The sequence below is a fragment of the Miscanthus floridulus genome, chromosome 15 (assembly GCF_019320115.1).
Source record: "Miscanthus floridulus cultivar M001 chromosome 15, ASM1932011v1, whole genome shotgun sequence".
Taxonomy (NCBI): Eukaryota; Viridiplantae; Streptophyta; class Magnoliopsida; order Poales; family Poaceae; genus Miscanthus; species Miscanthus floridulus.
The window spans coordinates 18,936,695-18,962,733 of record NC_089594.1 but is presented as its reverse complement, the minus strand read 5'-3'; the positions used below and the strand labels follow the sequence as shown (position 1 = coordinate 18,962,733).

Here is a 26,039-nt window from a genome sequence, read left to right as displayed (position 1 = left end):
ATCGGTGCGGTGCCAAGCTGAATCCGATGTGCTCTGGACTGTACCGAGAAAAAGGTCATGTATAGCAGAGGTATGGATTCATCGATGCCACCTTGTCATCTTCAACCGGTATAGCTCGTAGACCACCTCGGTGCTATTGTTCGACCCTAGTTGGTGCTAGAAGAATGCTACTGAGCTGGTTAAATTATAATGTGTTGATACACATTGATGGTAACATTGACCTGCACGCAAATAGGTCTTTGTTATCGTATATGGAATTTTAGTGTAAGGTCTTTGTTATCGTATATGTAACTTTTTTTGTAATTTTTTATGTATTTCATTACTATCTAAATAAATATATCGTTGTTGTTAAAACTTTCCCACTGTAGTATCTAAATAAATATATCCGTTACTTATATGCACATTTACTGTCGGTTCTATTTAGAAACCGGCAGTGGTAGTCACCTTCACTGTCGGTTCTATTTAAAAACCGGTAGTGATATACACCTTCACTGTCGGTTCTATTTAAAAACCGGCAGTGATGTCCATGCCCCCTATATAAAACAAACTGCCAGCCACATACATCGATCCCACCCACCCACTAACTCTCTCAGTCTCATTTCTCACGTTTCACTCTCACTTCTCAAGACATCCACTCTCTCTCTCTACGTGATTTGGTCATGGCTCCTGCATTTTTCAATGGTATTGATATGTTGTCTTCTTCAATATTCTATCTATATTCATTTGATCTATATTTATATTCATGTTTCTTTGCATTCTACATTTATATATATTCTTATTCCTTGCATTCGACCTATATTTAATTATGTTGCCACAGTTTACTTGGAAGAATTTTTTGTGCATATATTTTAAGTTCATATTTTTTTTGCATTTTATCAATCAGGTGGTATGAACAACGGACTTCCCCCACCACAAGAACCAGGTTTCCACCCTGGCGATGAGCCATTCGCTCCTAACGTGGTCATTCCACGGTTCCCTGTTCCAGCTATTGTATGAAATATTTTCCAACATCTTTTGTTTTTTGATGCTAACAAATAACTGTAATTAGTTTAATATCATTGTTGCATGCATATATATGTCGCAGACTATATCCCCAATAGATTGGCTGCGAATAGCACTTAGCTGGTTCTTTATCTCGGACATCGTCGAGAACACGATATCTAATGCAAGTGGTCGGCTATGGACGTGTGAACTCAGTTTTTTCATCCCTGTGAGGGGTTCAAATCATCGGAACCATATCCACGGGACCGGAATACCGAGCTCGGACATGATAAGCACCCAATTAACTGCCGTGCGCATTTGTTTAGAGGCACTTCGACGTATTTGCTATGATGTGCCTGATTTCTCGCACTTCAAGGCACTTGCTTTGAATGCTGGTGATATCCCCGTCCCGCAAGCAAGCGAATGGTTTGCGAGCTACAACCATACGGATGTGGTAAAATGGTCACTTATACCTGAGTCGTGGTTATTTGTTGTTTAATATTGTAATACCATTTTCTAATTTTTTTCTTTTTCTCCATATGCAGATTGCGCTACAGGACCTTACCTATGCTGCATGTGGCTTGTGGGCCATTCTAGACCAAGCTACGGAGCAACTCGGATACGATTGGGAGTTCTGCAAAGGAAACCTTGGCCAGCTCACTACAGAAGGACGCCAGTACTGCATAAGGATTACTAACAGGGGCAGTGGTCGTTCAGTAGGTTACATCTATGGCCGACCATTCTTTCGGTATTGTGAGGCACGAGAGAGTGCACTCATACGGGCATTGGACTTCATCGATACAAGCGGATACATAATCCGTGACATCAATTACCATATATGGCTACAGAGGCATTGTTAGTGTGCGTGGCTCGATCGATCCCGGCAGTGATTCTGATGGTAATTAATGTTTATTTAGTAGGTTTTCAAGGTCGTAGTTTAATTGGATTCCAATTTTAATATGTACGGCTTTGTGTGTTTAATTATTGTCATGCATGTAATTCGTGTAACATTTGTTGGGCAACTAGAAATATACATTCCGGTGTCGTATTTGTCTCAAAATTTTTCTTAGGCTTGCACGTGCCACATGTGAAGGAAACACCAAGTTTTGGATTTTCCGGAGATGGTTTGCTACTTTCTGAGGTTTAATTGAATTTCCGCGCGACGAGACCGTTTAATTATAGGTTGAACTGAGTCTACCCACGAAAAGATCCAGAATGGTGCCAAACTTTTACACAGGCTCTAATGTGCCCTAGGGATAAGAATTTTGTGGAGGTGGATAAAAAAATCTATTGGGTCCAAGATGAAATTCACCCTCTTTTGTCTCATTGGGCACAGAGAAAAATATAATAAATAAAAAAATGATCAGAAAAACTTAAGATCCTGTGTGGGGTCTTAATTTGGGTGTACAAGCTTGCCAAAAAATTTCAAGCCATTTCGACATAGGTGGTGTATACATGCTTCATGGAGGTACATGTGCCCTTTCATCGAACCATGACTATACACATGGGTTATCAAGGTTTTTGTGGTTCATATGCATTCTGATGTCGTATTGGTCTAAAAATTTTTCTCAGGCTTGCACGTGCCACGTGTGAAGGAAACACCAAGTTTTGGATTTTCCGGAGATGGTTTGCTACTTTCTGAGGTTTAATTGAATTTTCGCGCGACGAGACCGTTTAATTATAGGTTGAACTGAGTCTACCCACGAAAAGATCCGGAATGGTGCCAAACTTTTACACAGGCTCTAATGTGCCCTAGGGATAAGAATTTTGTGGGGGTGGATGAAAAAATCTATTGGGTCCAAGATGAAATTCACCCTCTTTTGTCTCATTGGGCACAGAGAAAAATATAATAAATAAAAAAATGATCATAAAAACCTAAGATCCTGTGTGGGGTCTTAATTTGGGTGTACAAGCTTGCCAAAAAAAATTTCAAGCCATTTCGACATAGGCGGTGTATACATGCTTCACGGAGGTACATGTGCTCTTTCATCGAACCATGACTATACACATAGGATATCAAGGTTTCTATGGATCATATGCATTCCGGTGTCGTATTAGTCTCAAACTTTTTCTCAGGCTTGCACATGCCACGTGTGAAGGAAACACCAGGTTTTGGATTTTCCGGAGATGGTTTGCTACTTTCTGAGGTTTAATTGAATTTCCGCGCGATAAGACCGTTTAATTATAGGTTGAACTGAGTCTACCCACGAAAAGATTCGGAATAGTGCCAAACTTTTACACAGGCTCTAATGTGCCCTAGGGATAAGAATTTTGTGGAGGTGTCTAAAAAATCTATTGGGTCCAAGATGAAATTCACCCTCTTTTGTCTCATTGGGCACAGAGAAAAATATAATAAATAAAAAAATGATTAGAAAAACCTAAGATCCTGTGTGGGGTCTTAATTTGGGTGTACAAGTTTGCCAAAAAAAATTCAAGCCATTTTGACATAGGATACATATGCTTCTATTTATTCAGTATGTAAAATAATTTTTTTAATATATATAAACATCACTGTCGGTTTCAATAAACCGGCAGTGATGAGAAAAAACCGACAGTGATGCTTGTTATCACTGTCGGTTGATTTTGAAAACCGGCAGTGATATATAAAAAATGAAAAAATAATTGTGCCAGCCCTCGGGTTTGAGCTCGGGTCTCGGACTAGAGTTCAGACACTTAACCGCTGCGATAGTATAGGATATGTGTCTTGTTTATTTATTTTGTCTTTTTGACCTTTACACCGCTTAATAAATAATAAAATTATACCAAAAAAATTGGGGTGCCCAGGATTCGAACACGGGTATGGGGGGCTAAGTTGCGGGGTCTTAATCGTTGTGCCAGTAGGAGGTATTCGAAAGGAGATGAAAAGATAATTTACTTATGCTGTAATCGCTACACTGAAATCACTGCCGGTTTAAAGAATGGTCCGGCAGTGATTTACCCCCATCACTGCCAGAACACAGACACGCTGCAACACGGTATTTCTCAGCACCAAGGTGAAGATGATCAAATAAAGGATTCGACGACATAGATTAATAACTAGTAAATTTTTGAGCACCAGTAAATTATTACATTGACCTAAGACATAGATTAATCACTAGTGCTACTAATTATTGCCGGTGCTGCCTGTGTTGTCGTCCCCCTGCTGCCGGTGCTCCTCTTCGCGCTTCTTTCGCTCAGCCCTGCGCCGGCGCCGTTCCGCATCCATCGCGAGACGCCGCTCGGTCTCCTGCTCCTGGCGGCGGCGGCGCTCCTCCTCCTCCTGGCGGCGGCGCTCCTCTTCCTCGTGATGGCGCTCCTCCTCCTTGGAGATCTCGACGACGCGCTTCAGGATGTAGTCGTCGGTCTCCTTCTGTGTGATGGCGTGGAGGTGCCGGTCCTTCTCCTCCTTCCGAGCCGTCTCCAACGAGTTGAAGACAACCTCCTCCACCGGAAGAGGTTCCGGTTCCTCCTCCGATGCGGTCTCACGGTCCGGATCGTCCTCGAGGTTCGCCTCGAGGTCCGATTCAGACGACGACGTCGGTGGAGGCGTCGGGGGCGACGTGAGGACGACGGGTTCAACATCGCCCATGTTGTCTTCAAGCAGCGAGGCATTGTGGCGGCGGGTGGTCATCGAGGGCCGGAGTGAGGTGTGCGTGGGAAGGGTGTGCTTTGCTTTCTTGACGCACGGTGGTGCAATGGCGGCCGACTGCGTGCATGGTGGCCTTGCTTATATAGGCGTGTCTGCGGGTGGAACTGATCACGGTGTGCAATAACTCCCACCCCTCGGAAGATGGAGCGCGCCTGCGTTGGGAACACCATTGAACCGCTATTGCGCATGTGTTGGGAAGACGGAGCGCGCGCGCCTGCGTTTGGGAACCGACGCGAGCAGCGTGGCCGGGGAGTAAACGCGACGTCTCTTCGTGGGGAACTGAAGGGCCGCGACCAGTCTAAGGACGACGTCTCTTCGTGGGGACTCCTCGGTATACAATGGCTCTTCAATCTTCATGGGAACCGCACGACCAGCGTGGCCGGGGAGTTGAAGGGCCTACGCGCAAAGCAAGGACAGATAATCACTCAAAGGAATAAATTCCTTCAAACTCTCCGAAATCAGGTAATAGCTCAATGGTTTGTCTGCTGCTCTGGAACTTGTAGGCTTCGGTTCGAATCAGGGATGCAACACAATTTTTTTGCATTTTCTTTCAATTTATATTCCTGCATCACTGCCGGTTTAAAGAATGGCCCGGCAGTGATGTACCCATAACACTGTCGGTTCCTAGTTAGAACCAGCAGAGATGGGGTACATCACTGCCGGTTCTAGTTAGAACCGGCAGTGATGAGATTTGGTATAAAAGGTCGTCGTGGGTTGAAATTATCCAAATTTCAACCTCACGCCAACCGTTCCCCGCGCTCCTCTTCTTTCGACGCCGAGGCCCGTGCACCGCCCCACGCCGGAGCACCCGTCCACCGCCCCCGCGCCGCCATTCCCAGCCCCACGCTCCTCTTCTTCGATGCCGACGCCCATGCACCGCTCCACGCCGGAGCACTCCCCACGCCGTCCACCGCCCGACGCCAGAGCACCGCCGAGGCCTTCAGGAGCGCCCGCGGACAGCTGCTTTACCACCCACACGGTGAGTGCGTGGCTCACTGCCCGCTAAGTGTTAGATGAAATGCCCGCTAAGTGTTCTGTTTGTGTAAGAGTTAGATAAGAATTTCTGGCTGATTTGTCCCACAACTGCTTACTTGAATCAGTAGAGGCTTTTCATTTACCAAGTACTACAACTTATTGTTTGATATGATAATTTACTTGCCATAATTTATGTTACTGCTACTTTATTGCAATGCTAGCATACAGTTTGATCATGAATGTCTAGTCTGTAGTGCCACCAATGCTCAATGTTTTTGGATGTGAGGATGTAGTATATATATTTTAGACCTATAGAACTATGTTCAACTGTTGACGCTGTGGACTATGTAAGTACCCTACACGCACGATATTACAATTAACTACTCTCTCGATACACAAATTGTTAACTTTTGAGCACTTCCCACGATTTTATGTAGGTGCATAGCAAAATTTTGCATTCTAAAAAGCAAATGGGATTACATAGGCTTCTTGGACCCCATGCGAGTCAATGAGAGGACATGTCTAGGCCTCTATGGATGTGATGTGGAAGACCTAAAACAGAGATTGATTGCTGTTTTCGACGAATTCACGATGAAGAAGAAAACCCACATACTTCTAGCCTACAACTGCGAGTATGTGTTCTCGGCTTTTAATTTTATGCTTCTTTTTTCGTTAAGATTATTCGATAATTAGGATTCTGTGATTGCAGCAACCATTTCGTCTTCATTTGTGTTAATCTTGCCAAAAATCTGCTCGAGGTGTGGGACTCGAAGAAAAACCCATTTCATCATCTGGATGCACTTGTGTCAGTGCTGAATTAGTAAGCGATCCTAATAACATATTATTTTCTAATCACACATACCCGCTTTCTAATGTTTCTCCTTTTAATGTTGCTCAGTGTCCGAAGAAGCCATATCGGTGGGAAGCCGGTCCCATTCAAGGTTGTCGAAATGGAGGGGAAGTACCTATCACAGCCGGCGGGAAACAATGAATGCGGATTTTATGTAATGTGGGCAATGCTTCGCTACATCGGCGGGAAATCGGAAGAAGCCGATAAGTTGGTGTGTATAATCCCCATTTCATTTATGTCTGTTAATAATTCAACAAAATGATTTACTGTTCCTCTTTGGATATCATCTTTTTTGAACGACAGCGTAAGAAATTTAAGCACGAAAGGCTGCTAGAGATGGAGATCGTCGCACTACAATCGGAGCTGTCAAAATTCATCTTAGCCGAGGTATTGGAAAAAGATGGACTATTTTCCATTGCACAATCCGTGAAGTACAAGGACCAGTATGGCCCAGAGCGGCTCTCCAGATTATTGTAAGAAGTCTGAGAACATTTCTTTTTTGTTTTGAGGGATCGAGATCTAGATATAACATTTGAACTGTAACTGTAATATTTGTAATGTTTAATATTTATGGACCTATCGTCTATGTAGCGTATATAAAGCGAAACCCGATCCCACGAAAAAATATAAATTAAAATAAATTATAAAACAATAAAATGCGAATGGGCCAAAAACGGTACGGATATTTTCCGACCGTATTCGAAACCGAATCCGTTTAGAGGGGTTGAGATCTGTCCGTATCCGAGTCCGGATATCCAACATCCGATAGCGTATCCGTATCCGAATACTCAAATCGCATATTTATGATGTCGATATCCAATCGTATCCTATCCGACATAGTTGACACGATCCGTATTCGAATCCAAATCCGAACAGAAATATGAAAACAAATGTAATATCGGTGATATCCGTCCATATCCGATCCGTTTTCATCCCTACCGGTTAGCAACAAACCGGCAGTGTTGTCGTAACCATCACTGCCGGTTAGAGCCATGAATCAACAGTGTTGGACTACTCAACACTACCGGCTTGAGCCATGAACCGACAGTGTTCTCTTGCTCGACACTGCCGGTTTGAGCCATGAACCAACAGTGTTGGACTGCTCAACACTGCCGGCTTGAGCCATGAACCGACAGTGTTCTCTTGATCCGCACTACCGGTTTGAGCCATGAACCGACAGTGTTGTCTTGATCAACACTGCCTACTTCAGCCATCAACCGACAGTGTTGGTTTGCTCAACACTGCCGGCTTGAGCCATAATCCGACAGTGTTGGCTTGATCTACACTACCGGTTTGGGCAAGAACCGACACCCTTGAAGCAAACGTCACTGTCGGTGGGGACTACAAACCGGCAGTGTTATTCAACTAGACACTGTCGGGTGGAACCACGAACCGACATATTGTCTGTAGATCAGTGTCGGTTTTTAAGAACCGACAATGATGTCAACCTCACATCACTGCCGGTATGCCACTGTCGGTTCAAAATCCGGCAGTGAAGGGGGTTTTTGAACCAGCAGTGATGTACAGATCTGGGGTAGTGGCTTTCGCCGTATACGTAAGACCCCACTCTGGCATCACTGATTGATGGGTCCTACGAGAAGCGAGCGGGCGACCCCCCCAACGACAGCCCATCAAGCTCCAACTATCTACAGTTAACAGTTTCATGAGAGTTTTATTGGCACTAAATATACTGACATGGTTAGAAACTAATGCGAGTACTATAGTATATGTGACTGGGCTTACGCATGCATTATATTAATAAAGAGTTAGTTAGAGAGTACATGTTTCAATGACAACAGTACAATTGTCTCTCGTGTCGTTGGGTCTTCTCTGCAATCAACTTCACTTTGACTTAATCACTAATTCTTGGGACCGACCTGTTGCTATGTATGTTTATTAAAATAGATTGTATCTTAATCTACATGCGGCGTCATGTAAATATTGTTGCGTACTATAGTAGTTATTACATTAATAAAAAGAGATCTTTAGGAAAACCATAGTTATATCTAATAACTGTAGAAAAAAAAATCTTTACAACTTTTAACACATACACTTATGTTTGTTCCACCATCTTTTATTTGTCAACTATGCAGATGATGCCATTGGATCCGGTCCTCCGACACCCCACCCTAAGAACGTGCCGGAAAGTCACAGGAGTATCTCGTACGCTGCTATGAAAGGGAATCGCGGGCGCCCATGATCCATCGAGGCCCCCGGCCAGGACACGTCTAGGTCATCGTCCTGTAGACAGATGTACCAGAAAATCGTCTTTATCATTTTTATTATTTAATAAATAAATACCTGTGCGTTGCATGGAAAAATATTGTCACAATAATGTTAGTATGAATGTTGTTAGAATGTAAACGTGCTACGGCACTCCTGGCTCATGGGCCTAGCGTCCCGGCTCCCCACCACGTCTATCCCCATTCACTTCGCTGAAAAAACAAGCCAAAAACACTGTTCCGGTTGATTTGTTGTGAGAGAAAAACACTGTTCCGGCTGAAAAAACAAGCTGAAAAGTACAGATTATAAGACAAGCGAACAGGGCCTATATGTACACACCACAGTAATCGGGTTGTTCGATGTGGGTCGATGTGTGTACCTCCGATGGCTTGGGCACTCAAAACACAAGCAGTTTATCATGGTTCGGGTGTAGTCCAACGTCCAACAGTGGTGTTCTTCATGTTTTGAATGCTCCATCGATTTATTACAATGGAGAAAGAGAGATCGAGATGTAAAGGGTAGCGCTGTGCTATGCTAGTCTACGGTTTGATCCGTTGGGATCCGATCCTTTCTATAGGAGCCCATGTCCCGCCTTAAACCCCGGAGGGCCATGGGGATACAAAATGTATGGTTTCTCCTGGGGATTCTCACCCTATGCTTCAGTCTTCTACTTTAGGCGCTAGCGCTCCTGGTTCTCCTTTAGGCGCTAGCGCCTAGAGGCCCCTACATTTTACTGCAATGTGACTAGATTCCTTGCAACTATAGCAATATATATCACCCTTAACTGAAATTTCTCTCCACAACATGCAATCCACTTATAGCATGACCTATCTACATACGCAATAACAGCAGAAAAACCAAACATATTTGCTTCTTTGGAAACACCCATTATATTTAATTTCCCATGTAGAACCCTCAATTCCATCCAATCCCCATGGCGAATGACTGATCCAAAGGAGCCCATAGGGGATGTTTGGATCGCCAAGGCAGCACCACCTTTGTCAAACGCCTGGGAGCGAGCGAGTGTGGCACCAAGCAAAACTGTTTGGAACAACCAAAAAGTTCATAGAAAGCGATCTCCATTTTCCAGGACGTGGAAGCTAACAAGACACTGGTGGTGGACTGGTGGTGTCATCTTGGTTGGATCAGCGGAGTCAAACAAGTCCTCCACGGAATGCCGACGTTGACAAGCCGGCAGCGCCACTGACCGGGGTGCATAACTAACGGAGCCCGCGTGCGCTACTTGACGAGGCCTCGAGCAGCAGAGCACTAGGGGGCGAGCGCACCAGGATGTTCCGGTCAATACACGGCGACGACACAAAAGATGGGAACACTGCACGCTTCACGGTCCACGCATAATTAGCTAGTTAATAAATATAGTCAGTGTTTTTCTTGTTTATTCTCCCTCCGCATTTATCTCAACGACATCTATTTCATTTTGGATTATTCTTCCTTTTTATCTTCTCATCTCATCTCCTTTGTTTTTATTATTACCGTGATTCTTTTTTGTCTAGGTTTAGATTGACCGGTGAAGCTTAGACACCAAGGTCTAATTAAATGTTGTTCCTATTTTCTTTATAATATTTAGTATTTTGTTTTTTAGCCTTCTTTTGTATTGTAAAATAAACATTTATTTGGTTATTGTCTACGTTCTCTTTGTATATATATTTCATCATGTATGATTGTTATCGGCTTAAATAGCGCCCCCCTTTGCTCAACTTCTAGCTCCGCCCCTGGTCGTACGTAGGAGCAAATAAACAGCGAGACGACGACTGTCCTGTAATTGTAAATATAAATAATGTAAATTAATTAAATATAGTCTCCTCATTCGTGGTCAAATTATTGCGTACAGTAATAAAGTTGCCTCACTTTCAAGAGACATAGTAGCACACTACACCACCCGGATGATTGTATTTGTTTCGTGGAGGCATTGCTAATTTAAGGGCGCAGAGTGTTAGATAATTAGGCATTTTCATGAAGGTTCGTGACAACATATATGTGTATGTGTATATCACTAACAAATGTTACAGCATGCAAGTATGACATACTGATCGATACAGTAAGTACACAAAATACGGTAATAAGAGAGTTAAGACGTCTTGGACGAGCAGTCACGGAATCGCTCCCCAAAAACCTAATCGCCGCACACCCCGTGCAAGGCTCATAGGCACCTGCTCTCCCGTTGCTCCATGCGTGCAGACGTACGGGAAGGGGAAAGCCAAAGGGCGGCTGAGATGTGGTTTCTCGGAACCAAAAAAGGAGAATTGGGCTGACGGAGGACTTCTAATTTATACCCAGCGGACGGTAGGGAGAAAGCCAGCGGAGGAACTCAGGAGACAGAGACACGAAGAGACGGTAACTGGAGCAATCAACTTGCCTCCACCATAAAGATAGAGAAACTCCCGTAATTATGTGGATTAAGTGGCAACGGCCTCAGCCCGGCCTGGCCCACGCCCACAGCCACAGCCTCGGCCCGGCCCGGCCCACGCCCACGCCCACGCCCATGGCCACGGCCCAGCCCAGCCGGTGGTGGCGGCGGCGGCATGCGCGCGTGTGTGGCACTCCTGTGTCCTTTTCTTAGCTTCTCAATTAAGATGGATAATTTCCAACCAAATAAGCCGAGTCAACGTTTAGTCAAAATCCCGTATGGTATTAAACCATACAACGCTTAATGTTACGGACCATAGAGTTTTATTTGATTTATTAAATATTATATGGGCCAAGCAAATAATATATCCAACAATCCCCACCAAACTCTAGGGTTTGTAACAAAGTAGTCTCAGAACCATATTTCTTTTATATACTAGTGTTTTGATGGAGACTGTTAAGTTGAACATCCATCTAGAGCAATAGTTTCACTCAGTCACAACTGAACAATGGACTAAGGCTTGAATTGACAGTTTTGTGTGAGGTGAATGTCACTAAAGTCCTTAGCTGACACTAGGCTGCAAAAGGCATCCCCTCTATTTGAAGCATATATGTCATACTCCGGTGCCTTTCATGAGTATTTAGAGATCACCCAAATCTCATAGACTTTGACCAGTAATCTGACTCATTTAGGTGTGTTCCTCAAAAGATGTTCTATAGGACATCTTTGGTTTAGCAAGCCACTTGGAACACATTAAGGTAAAAACCAACCTGCCTTACAGAAAGGAAAGATATGCATCAGAAATGAGTCTTACTAAGGATATTTTCTCACAATTTACTACTGGCTTGTTTCACCATGCTACTTCACGGGATCTCCGATCACATAGAACTGGTTACCACTATAGTAAATTTCATGTGGGTCTCAAACCCATATCTCTCACTGCACTTTCTATCACATTGCGTGACAGACTCTTAGTGAATTGATCTGCCAGATCGTTAGACGTGTGAACATAGTCCAACGCTATTACTCTAGAGTTTCTCAATTTTCTGACAGATTTTAGTCGTCTCTTAACATGCCTTGTGGACTTCATGTTATCCTTAGATCTGTTAACCTTCGTAATCACAGTCTGGTTATCGCTATTCATTGAAATAGACGGTATGGGTTTTTCAACAACCGGTAAGTCCATAAGGAGATCATAAAGCAACTCGGCCTCAGAGCCAGCGGTGTCTAATGCTGTGAGTTCTGCTTCCATTGTAGACTTCGTTAAGATACTCTGCTTGCAAGACTTCCAAGAAACAGCACCACCTCCAAGCGAAAACACATATCCACTTGTGGCATAAAGCTCATCAGCATCAAAGATCTAGTTGGCATCACAATAGCCTTCCAGCACCTTCGGGTGTCCGGTATAACGAATACCATAGCTCATAGTGCATTTGAGATAGCGCATCACTCACTCAAGAGCACGCCAGTGATCATCTCCTAGGTTTGACACAAACCGGCTTAGCTTGCACACAGCAAATGAGATGTCAGGCCTTGTTGCACTAGCAAGATACATGAGTGAACCATTGATCTAGGAATATCTCAATTGGTCCCTTACTATTCTCTGATTTTTCCTCAATAGCACACTAGGATCATAAGGTGTAGGAGCAGGTTCACAGTCACTAAACCCAAAGCAACTCAGCACCTTTTCCACATAGTGGGATTGTAACAGAGTTACCCTACCATTACCTTCTCTCAGAAGCTTGATATTAAGAATAACATCAGCCTCTCCCAAATCTTTCATTTCAAAATTATTAGATAAAAATTCCTTCACCTCCTCAATCACTTTGAGATTGGATCCAAAGATCAGTATGTCATCAACATATAAACACAAAATAACTCCTTCACCCCCACCATACCGATAGTACACACATTTGTCAGCTTCATTCACAACAAAGCCAGCAGATGTTAGGGTTCTGTCGAACTTCTCATGCCACTGCTTAGGAGCTTGTTTTAGGCCATATAATGACTTTAATAATTTACACACCTTTCCTTCTTGACCATTTCCTATAAACCCATCCGGCTGATCTATATAGATCTTCTCCTCTAACTCTCCGTTTAGGAAAGCTGTCTTAACATCCATTTGATGAACGATAAGACCATTATAGGCTGCCAGGGAAAGCAAAACTCGAATTGTAGTCAATCGGGCATCCGGTGAATAAGTATCAAAGAAATCAGCACCTTCCTTTTGAGTATAACCCTTGGCCACATGTCTTGCCTTGTACCTCTCAATAGTACCATCAGGCCTAAGCTTTTTCTTGAACACCCATTTGCACCCTATAGGCTTACACCCATAAGGATGATCAACTATTTCTCAAGTTCCATTAGACATAATAGAATTCATCTCACTCCGTACTGCTTCCTTCCATAAGTCAGCATCAGGAGAGGAATATGCCTCTTCAATGGTCATCGGTGTGTCATCCACAAGGTACACAATATAGTCATCACCAAAAGACTTTGCGGTCCTCTGTCTCATACTTTTTCTAGTGACTATGGTGTCATCCTCCTCAGGATTTTGTATATAGGGTTCCTCAATTTGTTCTATTGGAGTAAAATTTTCATGCTCATGGGGAATTATAAATTCATGACCAGTCATGCTAGGTGCATTTTTCATGGGAAATTCATTCTCAAAAAATATAGGGTCTCTAGTCAATTCGCCATTCATTTCGCATAAATCAAAATGGACGAGTTCTAATGGTGCCAGGTTCCTCGTCTCAGCAGCCTTGTGAGGCTTGCGTGGTTGCTTCGATTGCACACACACCTGGCACTTAGAATCTTTGACTAAGTTAAATTTCGGAATTAAATTCAGATTTGCAAGCCACGTTAGACAGCCAAAATTAATGTGACAAAGTCGTGAATGCCATATATTCGACTCATCTGAAACATTAACATTGTTCACTACTTTATTACACACATCATCAAGCAATGATGAGCGGAACAAGCCTCCGCAATCATAACATTTTCCAACAAATGTCCCATGTCTCGACACAACACACTTATTGGACTCAAGCACAATTTTAAAGCCATCGCGACACATTTGAGAACCGCTAACAAAATTCTTCATGATGGAGGGGGCATGCTGCATTATGGGTGGTTGGTTGCGGTTCCTTGGTCACGCGTGTTCCTCCTACACGTGCACGGGCTCCGCGCTCGACGTTATGGGCTATGGGCTAGCCAAAGCCGAGAGCTCGGTGAAAGAACTAACTGCTCGGATGTCAGTTATACTACGTATATCTCCAAGTCAATTCGCCAATCACCGAGCAGCACACGTTCCGCTCTGATCTCAATGGAGAAGACCCAGTCTCTGATCTCTCCCTACATGTGCTATGGGCTCCGCACTCTACGTTATGGGTGGTTGGCTATGGTTCCTTGGTCACGCCTGTTCCTCCTACACGTGCACGGGCTCCGCGCTCGACGTTATGGACTATGGGCTAGCTAAGGCCAAAGATTTTAGTAACGAAATAACTGCACGGACGCTACTTATACTGTGTATAATTGCATTAGGGTTAATACTACAACGATTTTTTCACCGCAATACCAGCAAACTGCATAAACATGCACATGTCAACGTTTATACATATACAAAAATGTCTGTCTGCGCCCTTGCGCGTTTTAACTACTCTATTCAGTTATTACAGCATATTCTCCGAGCAGATTATTGGGCTTCGCTGCGTCTTCCACCTCATCTTCTAGCTGCTGGTGCTCCGCCTTGCCCATCCCTCCGGCGAATCCGGCCCCTATCGCCTGAAGGTCAATGGCTCGGTAGTGGGACCGGACCACCGCAAGGGCGTGAGTAACGGCGGGTAACAATGGCGTCACGGTTGAAGCTCTTGAAGTTCTCCCACGACACATTGCACCTCTCGATGATGGTGTCTAGACACAGCGGCCTGTCGTCGGGCTGAGGAGCCGCCTCTAGGTCAATGCAGTCGAGCACCGATTTTACTTCGGCGACTATGGCGTCGAACTTGTTCCTTTGGGTCCTGACCTCCTGATCCAGCACATCAAACTGTGCCTTGACCCTCCAACGTTAGTCTACAAGCATTATAAGGTTCTATCAAGCAAAGAAACTACTTCAACAGTAACTTCGACCAGGAAGTACTCACCTTCAGCTCCTCGGCCAGTTTGTCCGCTCGCCCTGACTCCTTCGCCTTCTCCTCTCGGAGTTGCTCGACGTTTTGGTGCAGCTGGCCAAGCTCCGTATCTTGCTCTGCAAGCACAATGACCATCAGCCACAATATGGTTTTTCAATAATGCAAAACGCATTCGCTGATACGCCATACCTGCTTTCTACTCGGAGACGCTTTCTGAGCTGCTCGAACTTCTGCTCCAGTTGATTGGAAGCACTCGTCAGCTGCTCAGAGATAGTGGCGAGCTGCTCGGACTTGCCCTGCAGCTGCTCGAACATGGTCGCCAGCTGCTTGGATAGGATGCCCTTCTGGTATTCCAGGTCCCGCACATTGGACTCAGCAAGGTCTTGCTCGTGCTGGGCCCTCTGGATGTTTCTCTCCATCAGCTTCATCGCCTCTTTGAGTTTTTCATTCTCCTCGGCGAGGGGCTCCATCCTCTTTATCAGCTGGCACCGCTGCTCGGCAGTCCGAGTTATCCCCTGCAAAAATGCCAAGATTATGAAGAAGAACAATCTCCAATGTCAAAGATGAACATTATAGATGCAGTACTGACCTTGATCTGCTTCATCACTCCAGAAAAGGGTGAACTCTAGCCTCCTGAGCTCCCTGGTGGTGTCCTCCTCCTCAACAACCACCACCTCGTGGCCACGTTTGTAGAGGATTCGGACAGCTTGAGGTTGAGATTCCTCACGTTCGATCTCTTCCACCTCGTCCTCCTCCGCTGCAGCTGGAGGCACCACCGTGGGGCTCCGTGGCTGGACAACGTGTCCTATCACGCCATTCGACGACTTAGGGAGCGCCGTCTGCTCCTTGGGCACTGTAGGTTTCTCTGCTCCGGCCTCCGGCGCGGCATCGGTGACTCTAGCCTCTGCTCCCAAAGACCCGGCGGCTTCCGCCATTGCCCCGGGCACCGTCACCGACCCGTCTAGCTTCGACGCCAGCCTCTCATCGCCACCAAGTCCATCAACATCAGCGGTTGATTCCTCCACAAGCTACTGAGCACATGGGGACTCCGAGACGAGAGCCGCCGGCATTGCCTCCGCCCTAGGACCAGCACCTGGTTGCTCATCAGTTTGGACGAGCGGGGTCAGATCCTTCGTACGCCTCGCACTACATCAGATCAGCTTGTCAGTCGCCAAAAGAGATGAGGATACGACACCAAGATAACTCCAAGTCAAGGATACTTACGTATCGGCCTGCCGGTAAACTTTTTTGAACCGGCGCTGCCTACCTGAGCCCCCAGCCGCGGCCTTGGGGTCGATTCCTATGCCTTGGGGTGGAGGTCTCGTGGTTTCCGCCATCGGCCTCTCCTCCGCCCGCTGCTCCGAGACTCCCTTCACCTGCTGCGTGGGGACTCCCATTGCCTACTGCTCGGGGACTCCCTCCCTTTCCTTCGATTGCTCCTCCGCGCACGTGTTGCGCGGAGGTGACTTAGTGCTCGGTGGAGGAGCCACTAGCACTTCATCGTCATCCGACCACTCGAACACCGCGGCGCTCCGTGTCCGAGTGGTCCGGTCAACGCCAAGCGAGATGCCGCCCGGCTTGAGGGGAGCGGCACCCGCCGTCTTTCTCTTCTTTCGGGCCGGCTCGTCTGCCGGTGCCCTCTTTCCCCAGACGTTCTCCGACGCCGGGGATGGACTCTCCATTTGACCAGCATCCGTGCCTTCGGACTTCGACGAGACATTGACGACTCCCTCCTCAGGGTGTGTTGGTGGCCGTGCATCTACTGCCTGTGGCCAATCGCCCCTCAGCATGCCCGAGAAGTACACCGCTCTTTCCTGCGAATGGATCTTCGCATAAGTGAATCAGTCCACTGCTCGACAACGACAAAAGATAAAAACCATCAGGAACACACAATTGAGATATTTACCTAAGGAGGCAGATTCTTGCAGTGAAAGGGTCTTGTCTGCCCTGGCAAGTTGAATGAGGCAAGTGGAGCGAATAGCTCTGCGGCCCGCTCCTGCACAACGTCCCTCGACAGCATCTCCGTCCTCTCCTGGATGCCATCGGTCTCCCCCTTGAACTCAAAGGTTGTGTGGGCCCTCTCCTTGCAGGGCTGGACGTGGCGTGCTATGAAGCTCGCCACCACCAGTCCACCGTTGGTCTTCATGCCCTTTATTAAGCCAAGGAGCTCCCTTACCTACTCCATATCAGCACTGCTTGGCTTCTGCGACCAGCTTTTCTAGCTCTCCGGGATGTGGTCGGCGTCGTAGTGGATGGCGGGATGGCTCTGCTTCATGTAGAACCACCTAGCGTTCCACCCCTTCAACGATGTGTTCAGTGGCACAGTAAGGTACTCGCCCACTATTCCATCGCGCAGCTGAAGATACACGCCGCCGACAACCTTGAAACCACCGCCGCCCTTCTTCTTCAGCCAGAACAGGTGACGAAAGAGGTTGAAGTGGGGAAGGATTCTGAGATATGCCTCATAGAAATGGATGAAGATAGATATGTTCAATATGGTGTTTGGGTGGAGGTTGCACAGACTGACTCTCCAGAACTCTAATAAATCCCTCAAGAACGGATGAACAGGAAAACCTAATCCGTGCCAAAAGTAGTCCTCAAACACTACAACTTCGTCGGTATGAGGCATTGGGAAGGGCTCACCGAGGGCCAGCCGCCATCCGGCGGTGACGCGGTCAGGAAGAATGCCTGCCTCCACCAATCTGTTGTGCTCCGCCTCCCCCATACGTGACGGCACCCACTCTTCGTCATGCTTAGCTTCGGCACTTGCGTTCTTTGGGCTAACCTTCTTTGGGTTCATAGCTCCCCTCTTCGGCGCCATCTCTCAGATCCGGATTGGGGCTGGCGGCGGAAGCGCGTGTGACTACGAATCTGGAAGCACGAGGGCTGAGGAGGAAGACAAAATGGCAAAGTGGCAAAGGTGGGAGCGCGGGGTGCGGCGGCGTAGTTATAAAGCACTCCCCCCACCCTTTCACATTCGAGGGTTTTTGGGAAACCGCTCCCACGATTGGCGCCTCTCCGAATTCTTCGCAACAGCAAGGTGGGCCATTACCTGGGCTTTCGCGCAACCGCGGCCCATATCGTCGATTTATCTTCGTAATTTGTTATGGCTTGCCGAATATTCGCCGACTTCTCCGCCAACTGTTACGGCTCAGTAATTACTACTGTACAACCATTACTCTGGTATTTTCTCCGCGATTTGTTTTCTCCAAGATTTTCTCTTGTGGCTCGGGGACTGCGTCAGCATTATGTCTTGGTTCCTCACCGCATTGGGGATTTTCTTCTGTTGACTGCTGTTTCTGACCCTAGCACCGCGTGACCACGTCACCTACTATTAGGCTCGGGGACTAAGTGGGCACACTTCACCTTGCGGTGAATGTGCTTTTTCTCATCTCGGGGCTACGCCCGGGGACTGGCAGCCTGCCCGGCTGGTCTTTTACGATTCTTCTACTTTGGACCCTGGCACCACATGACTACATCATCTACTGTCAGGCTCGGGGACTAAGTGGGCACACTTCACCTTGTGGTGAATGTATTTGCTTTATTCTGGAAAACTCTGCGCTTCTTGAAGCTAAAGAAGACTATCTCCCTTTCTCATGGTCGGACTCTAAGTGGGCACACTTGGTCCACTGCGAAGATATTTTTGATTCTGAACTTGAGCTCCTTACACCCTTATGGCAAGCCGTACTTGGGTTGCATTGCTCAGCGACGGTTTACACTGCTCGGTGACGGCTGACGCGGCTCAGCAACGGTCCACACTGCTCGGCGACGGTTCGCGCTGCTCGGCGATGGTTCATGCTGCTTGGCAACTGCTCACAACTACTCGGCAACTCATCACGGTGGTCGGACCATGAGTTTGACTGCTCGGTTTTGTTCGCACCTGCTTGGACAAGCTCAAGACAGCGTTGCACAATGGGTACAAGGTGCTCGGGGACTAGCCGTGGGGGGTACGACCCCGGATACCGACGACAGACCACATGGGCTGCGCCCCCAGGGGCGGCCCAGCCCACAAGACGAAGCCTTACGGGGCACGACGCTGCTCGGCGTTTCCCGCAAGATACCGAGAAGATATCCTGAAGATACTACGAGATCTGTTAGGATACGTATGATCCCATAATTCCTCTAATCTGTTATTACTTTTCCGTTATCTCCCAGATCTAACCGACTTGTAACCCTGCCCCCCGAACTAAATAAGTCGGGCAGTGACCCCCTCCAAACTCACACAATATCATACGATAGCCAATACAATCCAACATAACACATGAGTAGGGTATTACGTCATACTGACGGTCTGAACCTGTCTAACTCGTGTGTCTTTGTTGCCTTCATTTTCTTGATTACACGCCTCTCTGCCGATCAATCTACCTTCGTGGGATACTCCTCGGAGGACTACCGACGATATTCTGTCGACAGAAACCTTCAGTTTGTCCATTTTTTTATGGGTCGGATCGACCCGACCCATTTCCATCCATAAGCATATTATTGGGCACACAAAAAGCGCGGTCAAAGTCGTCCACTCTCGTCTGCATGAGTGGAGGCATTGCTAATTTAAGGGCGCGAAGCCATGCTGCTAGCAAATCGTGAACTCATCTGTAGTACTACTAGTATTTTTCTCGATCTAAATATAGCTCTTGGAGGCATACAGCATGTCGACCAGCAGCAACTACCAAGCTTGGACGAGGTCGCCCGTTGTCCTTGGTGTAGTTTTGCTGCTGCTTCTTGTGGTCTGCAGCGACGACGGCAGCGGCGGCGGCCTCGTCTTCCTGCTGGCAACGGCTACCGAAGGCGAATCAGGAAGCACCGGAAGGAGCGGAAGCAGCGGCCATAGTTCTTTTGTTAACGCAAATCGTCCCCGGGGAACCGATCCTCCGACACCCCACTCTGACGCAGGAAGCAGCGGAAGCAGCGGCCAGAGTAAGTGTCCCCGGCCACCCAAATCAGGGCAACATCCATTACCCATGCACACATGGTGCGGGTGCGGGTATAACTATTTGCATTAGTTCGTTGCTGCATTTTTTAGGAAAATATATTCATTATAGTAAATCAAAAGCCCGGCCCTCATCGACTTCATTCTTTGGCTACCTATAGGAGTTACTAGGTAGCCCCCATTGAAATTTCATAATTATATTATTCTTTCAATGGCAAACCTTAAAGCATTAAATTAAACTAATAATGAGTTAGACTAGATGATTATATGTTTATTTCAACGATGACAACTGTCTGCTGCTATATATCTTTATTAAACTCGAAGGACTGTCTCTTAATCCATGTATAGTACGTGGCGGATTAACAAAATATACTAAGTCATATAAATTGTAACATACATTAAGGAAACAAGAGGTATTTAATAAGAAACTATATATATAGTTAGAAAAGGAATATTTTTAACTTGCTTATAGCACATCCACAGAAAAAAGGAATGTATAGTATTATATATGAGTAGTTTAATTAGGCCCCGTTCGGTTAGCACTGTTCCCGGCTGTTCCGGGCCGGAACGTTTCCCATGCTTCCTAAATTATAGAAGGAAGCCAGAGACTGGAACTGTTCCCCACCCAACCGATCGAGGCCTTAAGAAGATTGTTGCGCCATCTTTTGTTAACGCAGATCGTCCCCCGGGAACTAGTCCCCCGACACCCCACTCTGACGCTATCGGCCACTCAGGGAGCCGAGGCCCGTCGGAGGGCAGTTACGCGAGCTGGCATCACTGATTGATGGGTCCTACGAGAAGCGAGCGGGCAACCCGCCGACGACAGCCCATCATGCTCCAACCGTCTACAGTTAACAGTTTTCTACCACGTGTCCTTTCTGGTGTCAGTGGGAAAATGGTTAAATTTTTTCTCTAAATAAATGACCATTACTCACTCCTCAGGTGTCCGTTTTTAAATAAGTTTGTACTGCTAGCTGGGTTCCTTGCCTCAAGATCTACAAAACTAGGTTCCATATTTGATACTGTATGTTTTAAACTGATATATATATATATATATATATATATATATATATATATATATATATATATATATATATATATATATATTGAATATATATTATTTATTTGTCACTTACGTACAAGCTGTATATGTAGCAGCTTATGTAGCCTTTTATAGATAATTAACAAATTGTGATGTGTGCTTCATATAACATTAATTATCATGTATGGACATTGATATGACAGTTCCTACTTCAATAACTTTTTCTGGCGCCCCTAATGTCACAATACACGTGTAAAAATGCCCTAGAGAATTGGCGTCTGTGACATCAAGATCTCACAGACGTGTACTACGCGTCTCTGATGACTCCCATCAGAGACACGTCTTAAACAAAATGTGCCTTTGAAGAAGGGTCATTAGAGACGCGCGCGGATAGCTAAAACATGTCTCAGGAGGGTCTTACCAGGGACGCATTTTAGCTATCCGCGACTCTGATGAGGAATTACAAAAACAAAACAAAAGAAGAATAACCTCAGTGCCAAGGCTAGGAAACCAAATATTAGTAGTAAACAAATATATTACACATGCAAATTTGGACACACCAGATTCATTGACGGTAGCTACAGGTACATATCTATCACATACATATATATATCAATATATATATATGAATGACCACTATACACATCAATAAACAAAATATGAACATGATCTCTATGGCAAAATTTTCTGTCCATTTCTCATACTGGGCTGCATTCTAAAACGAAGTAGGAAAATTACCCCATTAGTTCCAACTGATCACATACATGCGCAACTAGACACAGTACTGATATACATATGACCAATATAATAAATTTTTAGCTAACTCCTGATTATGGTCTATGAAGGTTCAGGTGATTTTTTTTAGGAAACAAGGTTCAAGTGAATTTCAATGTTCATATGCAGTGAAATACACAAAGAAATATGGCAAATCACACCATGGCTAACCATACAAGCACTACTGGAAACCGGCACTTTGCCGAGTGCTAGAAGCTTTGCCGAGTGTATTTTATCGGGCACTCGGCAAAGACGTCTCTGCCGAGTGTTTTTTTTCGGCACTCGGCAAAGATGTATTTTGCCGAGTGCCATTTTTCGGCACTCGGCAAAATGCGTCTTTGCCGAGTGCCATTTTTTGGCACTCGGCAAAATGCGTCTTTGCCGAGTGCCTTTTTTTGGCACTCGGCAAAGAGGCATTTTGCCGTGTGCATTTTTTTTGCCCTCGGCAAATCATTTTTCAAAGCAATTTTTGGGGCCCTAAATGAATTCAAATGAAAAACTTTTCAACTACAAAGTTGTATAACTTCTCAAGATCTACAAAGTTTATTTTGGTCATTTCTTCATTTGACAAAGCGACAATAACGTTGTTCATAAAATCTACATCTCTCTCATATCTCTCATATTAGTTTCATGAAAGTAGAAGAGAGATATATAAGATTTGTGAATAATGTTACTACCACTATGCCGGATGAACAAATGACCAAAATAAACTTTGTAGATCTTGAGAAGTTATGAAATTTTGTAGCTGGCAACATTTTGATTTGAAATCATCTTGTTATGCAAAAACGACGTTTGAATTTGAAAATTTTAAAATTTGAATTTTTCAAACGATCTCGGATGGAAAAACTTCCTAAATGAAAATTGTAGATCTCCAAAAGTTATGAAACTATGTAGTTGACAACTTTTTGATTTGACATCATCTTATCATGCAAAACTATGTTTGATTCTCTCAAATTTGAAATTCAAATTTTTCAAACCACCTCGGATGGAAAAACTTCCTAAATGAAAATTGTAGATCTCGAAAAGTTATGAAACTTTGTATTTGACCACTTTTTAATTTGAATTCGTTTAGGGCCTCAAACAAGCAATTTACTCTCGGTTTAGTATAATATATGAGGACAGATAACGGAATCTAGACACAAGTGACAGTATAGTGCAGTGGTAGAGCACCAGACACACGAGGGAGAGGTCGTGAGTTCGAATCCCGCGGGCCGCGTTAGCCGTGAATTTTGCGCAAAAAATGCAGCGACTTCGATGGCCGGTGGCGCTGGACGGACAGGCGCTGGCCGATGGCGGCCTCTCCCGAAAAAAAAAATTTGCTATTATTTTTGGGTTTTTTTCGCATTTTCATTTTGCCGAGTGTAAATCTTTGCCGAGTGCTTTTCCGGCACTCGGCAAAGGCTTTGCCGAGTGCCCGACAAAAAGCACTCGGCAAAGGCTTTTTTGCCGATTAATTTTTTGCCGAGTGCCCTTTGCCGAGTGCGGCACTCGGCAAAGCCTTTGCCGAGTGTATTTCGGGCTTTGCCGAGTGCCGCAGGCACTCAGCAAAGTGCCAGTTTCCAGTAGTGAAGGAAAGCTGAAACAAACATGGCCTTAACTTAGCTTGGGTCCCCAGATTTTATTTTCGCAAATGGGAATTAAGATCCTTTTGCATTTTGGCGCTCCTAGGGCAAGGAAAATTCCCACCCAACCAAATATCGGCTCATGTTTGAGACAACATAGGTCCATCCCTTTATTAATCTCTTCCTATCTGAACGTTCTTTCCGGCCAGCAACACAGCCAAAAAAAAAAGTCCGAGCCATTCTCACTATGGCCCTGTTCGCTTGTCTTATAAGCCGTACTATTTCAGCAAATGAACAGTGTTTTTTCTCACAACAAATCAGCGAACAGTACTTTGAGCCATTGGCTTTCAGCAAGGGCCTATAAAGAAATATTTATCTAAAAATATATTGTCACATTGGTGCTCTGTATCCCATCAACCTGGGTAGCCCAGACACAGCAAACTAATCACGCCCTAGAGCGTCCACAAGAAATGTAATTCTTATTTTTCGAGGAGTTAAACAGTTTGAACTTTGACTAAATTTATATAAAAATGTACTAACATTGATGATACAAAATAAGTACCATGAGATTAGTTATAGAATATATTTTTATAATAAATTTAATTGGAGACATAAATGCTAATACTATTTACTATAAATTTGGTCAAACTTGAGTTACTTTGACTTGCACGAATCTATTAATTATATTTTTTGTGGACAAATGGAGTATTTAATAACGTGAAGGAGAGAGGACAGTAAAAAGTGTTGCTGGCGACGAGTTCAGCTCACACGTTTCCCGGTGAATTTACTATCTCTGGCTTGGTGACCGCCTATTCCCGCCTATGTTGTGGGGCGGCAATTTTTTTCATTTATTTATTTCCACTTAGCCATCGAATTGGTTCCATGTTCCTTAAAGCAAGTATAATAATAATTGTCTTATAGCCAAGCAAATATTGATGTGGACGAGGAAAGAGAGGAGAGAGAGAAGAGAGTTTAGCTCTCATGCAAGTACCAAGGTGGCACGAAAGCATATACAGATGGTGGGTCATACATTAAGTGAATGTGAGGAGGATTAAAAAAGAGAAGGTGGGATATGGATAGAATTAATAATAAAAAAGTTTCTTATAGACAAATAAGATACCACTATTATATAGCTTGACTAATAGCCTAACACTTGGCTCTATTATTGGACTTGCTCTCAGGCCAATCTCAATGATGTTTCATGAGAGTTTTATGAGCATTAAATATACTGACATGGTTAGAAACTAATGCAGAGTACTATAGTATATGTGACTGGGCTTACGCATGCATTATATTAATAAAGAGTTAGTTAGAGAGTACATGTTTCAATGACAACAGTACAATTGTCTCTCGTGTCGTTGGGTCTTCTCTGCAATCAACTTCACTTTGACTTAGTCACTAATGCTTGGGACCGACCTGTTGCTATGTACTCCCTCCGTACTCGTAAAGGAAGTCGTTTAGGACATGATTGTGCTTACCAAGGAGTGATTAATTAGGAGGTATTTTTCCCTGTTTGCCTCTATTAAAAAACGGTTGCGGGTGCATTCCATACGAAACAACCATAGTTCAGACGACTAGGGCAGCGAGGCGTTGGCCCTGAGGACCCAGGTTCATACCTGGTGGGCGCCATTTTTTTGTTACTGGCTTGATTTTTCATGGCACTGTTTGGCCCTGCGTGTCGCGTGCGCTGTGGCTGCATGGCGCGTGGATTTGATTCTGCTGGGCGTGGTGCGCGCGCTGAGCCGCTTGAGCGCGTTTGTGCTCGCGTTTGGGCATGTTTCTGGGCGTGTTGGGCGCCATGTTTTCGTTGGTTTTTCACATGCAAACGTTTTTTGCGGTGGCGCCACAGGATTCTAATTTTTGCGCTCGATAGCTCGGATGTTTGTGTTCCATTGTGCCTATTTTAACGGAGTCTTTCCCCCGGCCTCTTCTCTTTCCATTCTGTGGTTCATCTCCTCACTTTCCCTCTCTTCTCTTCACTACCGCATGCAATGGCTGATCCTAGAGTTGCTGCCTTTGATCTGAACGTTCGCTTAGAAGAAGATGACAACGACAATCTTGCCTTCGATCTCAACTAGCCAATATTGGAGTCCGGCAACGACAATGGTAATCACCTCTCTTGTTTGAGTTTGTTGTTTCCCTCAAGCGCCATCTTTTCTGATTTTTTGTTTCATTTTTGTACAGGATTTGATTTGAACTTGCCGTTAGATGAATATGGTGCAGGTTGACTTTGATTACATACAAAACCTCGTAGGTAATTTTTTTCAGTTTGTTCTTTCCTTTTTTGATTATTTTTTATGTAATCCATGGCTAACAAGAATAATGTTCTCTTTTTTCTTTTAATAGAACAAGATGTTGAGGTTCCCCTTGAAGTACACCATAGAAGGAAGGACATGATAGAAGAAGTCACAAGACAAGTGTACCAAGCATTGTTGGCTAGAAGCAAGAATGGGACACTAGGCAAGAAGGATACAAGAATTGTTGCTGAATCAATTTGGAGTGCACATTCAGGTCAGTTCAGCGCTTATGGAAGCGAGGTGAACACCAACTTGCTCATAACATTCCTGTTGTGGTTGCAA

General features: G+C 45.1%; 2 protein-coding genes and 1 long non-coding RNA gene across 3 annotated transcripts; 1 reads left to right on the top strand and 2 right to left on the bottom strand.

Moving 5' to 3' along the window:
- Positions 1 to 4,084: 4,084 nt before the first annotated feature.
- LOC136507130 (vicilin-like seed storage protein At2g18540) lies at positions 4,085 to 4,591 on the bottom strand. The gene has a single exon (XM_066501953.1). The coding sequence runs from the start codon at positions 4,589 to 4,591 to the stop codon at positions 4,085 to 4,087; it is 507 nt and encodes a 168-aa protein (XP_066358050.1).
- A 9,985-nt stretch (positions 4,592 to 14,576) lies between these two features.
- LOC136507129 (uncharacterized) lies at positions 14,577 to 16,090 on the bottom strand. The gene is made up of 6 exons (XM_066501952.1): positions 15,745 to 16,090; positions 15,645 to 15,670; positions 15,364 to 15,556; positions 15,168 to 15,271; positions 14,873 to 15,070; positions 14,577 to 14,609 (listed from the first exon to the last, which is right to left on the bottom strand). Exons 1-6 carry the CDS (start codon positions 16,088 to 16,090, stop codon positions 14,577 to 14,579), a joined length of 900 nt encoding a protein of 299 aa, XP_066358049.1.
- Positions 16,091 to 19,741: 3,651 nt separating this feature from the next.
- LOC136508591 (uncharacterized) lies at positions 19,742 to 25,942 on the top strand. The gene is made up of 4 exons (XR_010772038.1): positions 19,742 to 20,069; positions 25,466 to 25,566; positions 25,645 to 25,714; positions 25,807 to 25,942. It is a non-coding gene; the product is annotated as an uncharacterized lncRNA (long non-coding RNA).
- The last annotated feature ends 97 nt before the right edge of the window (positions 25,943 to 26,039 follow it).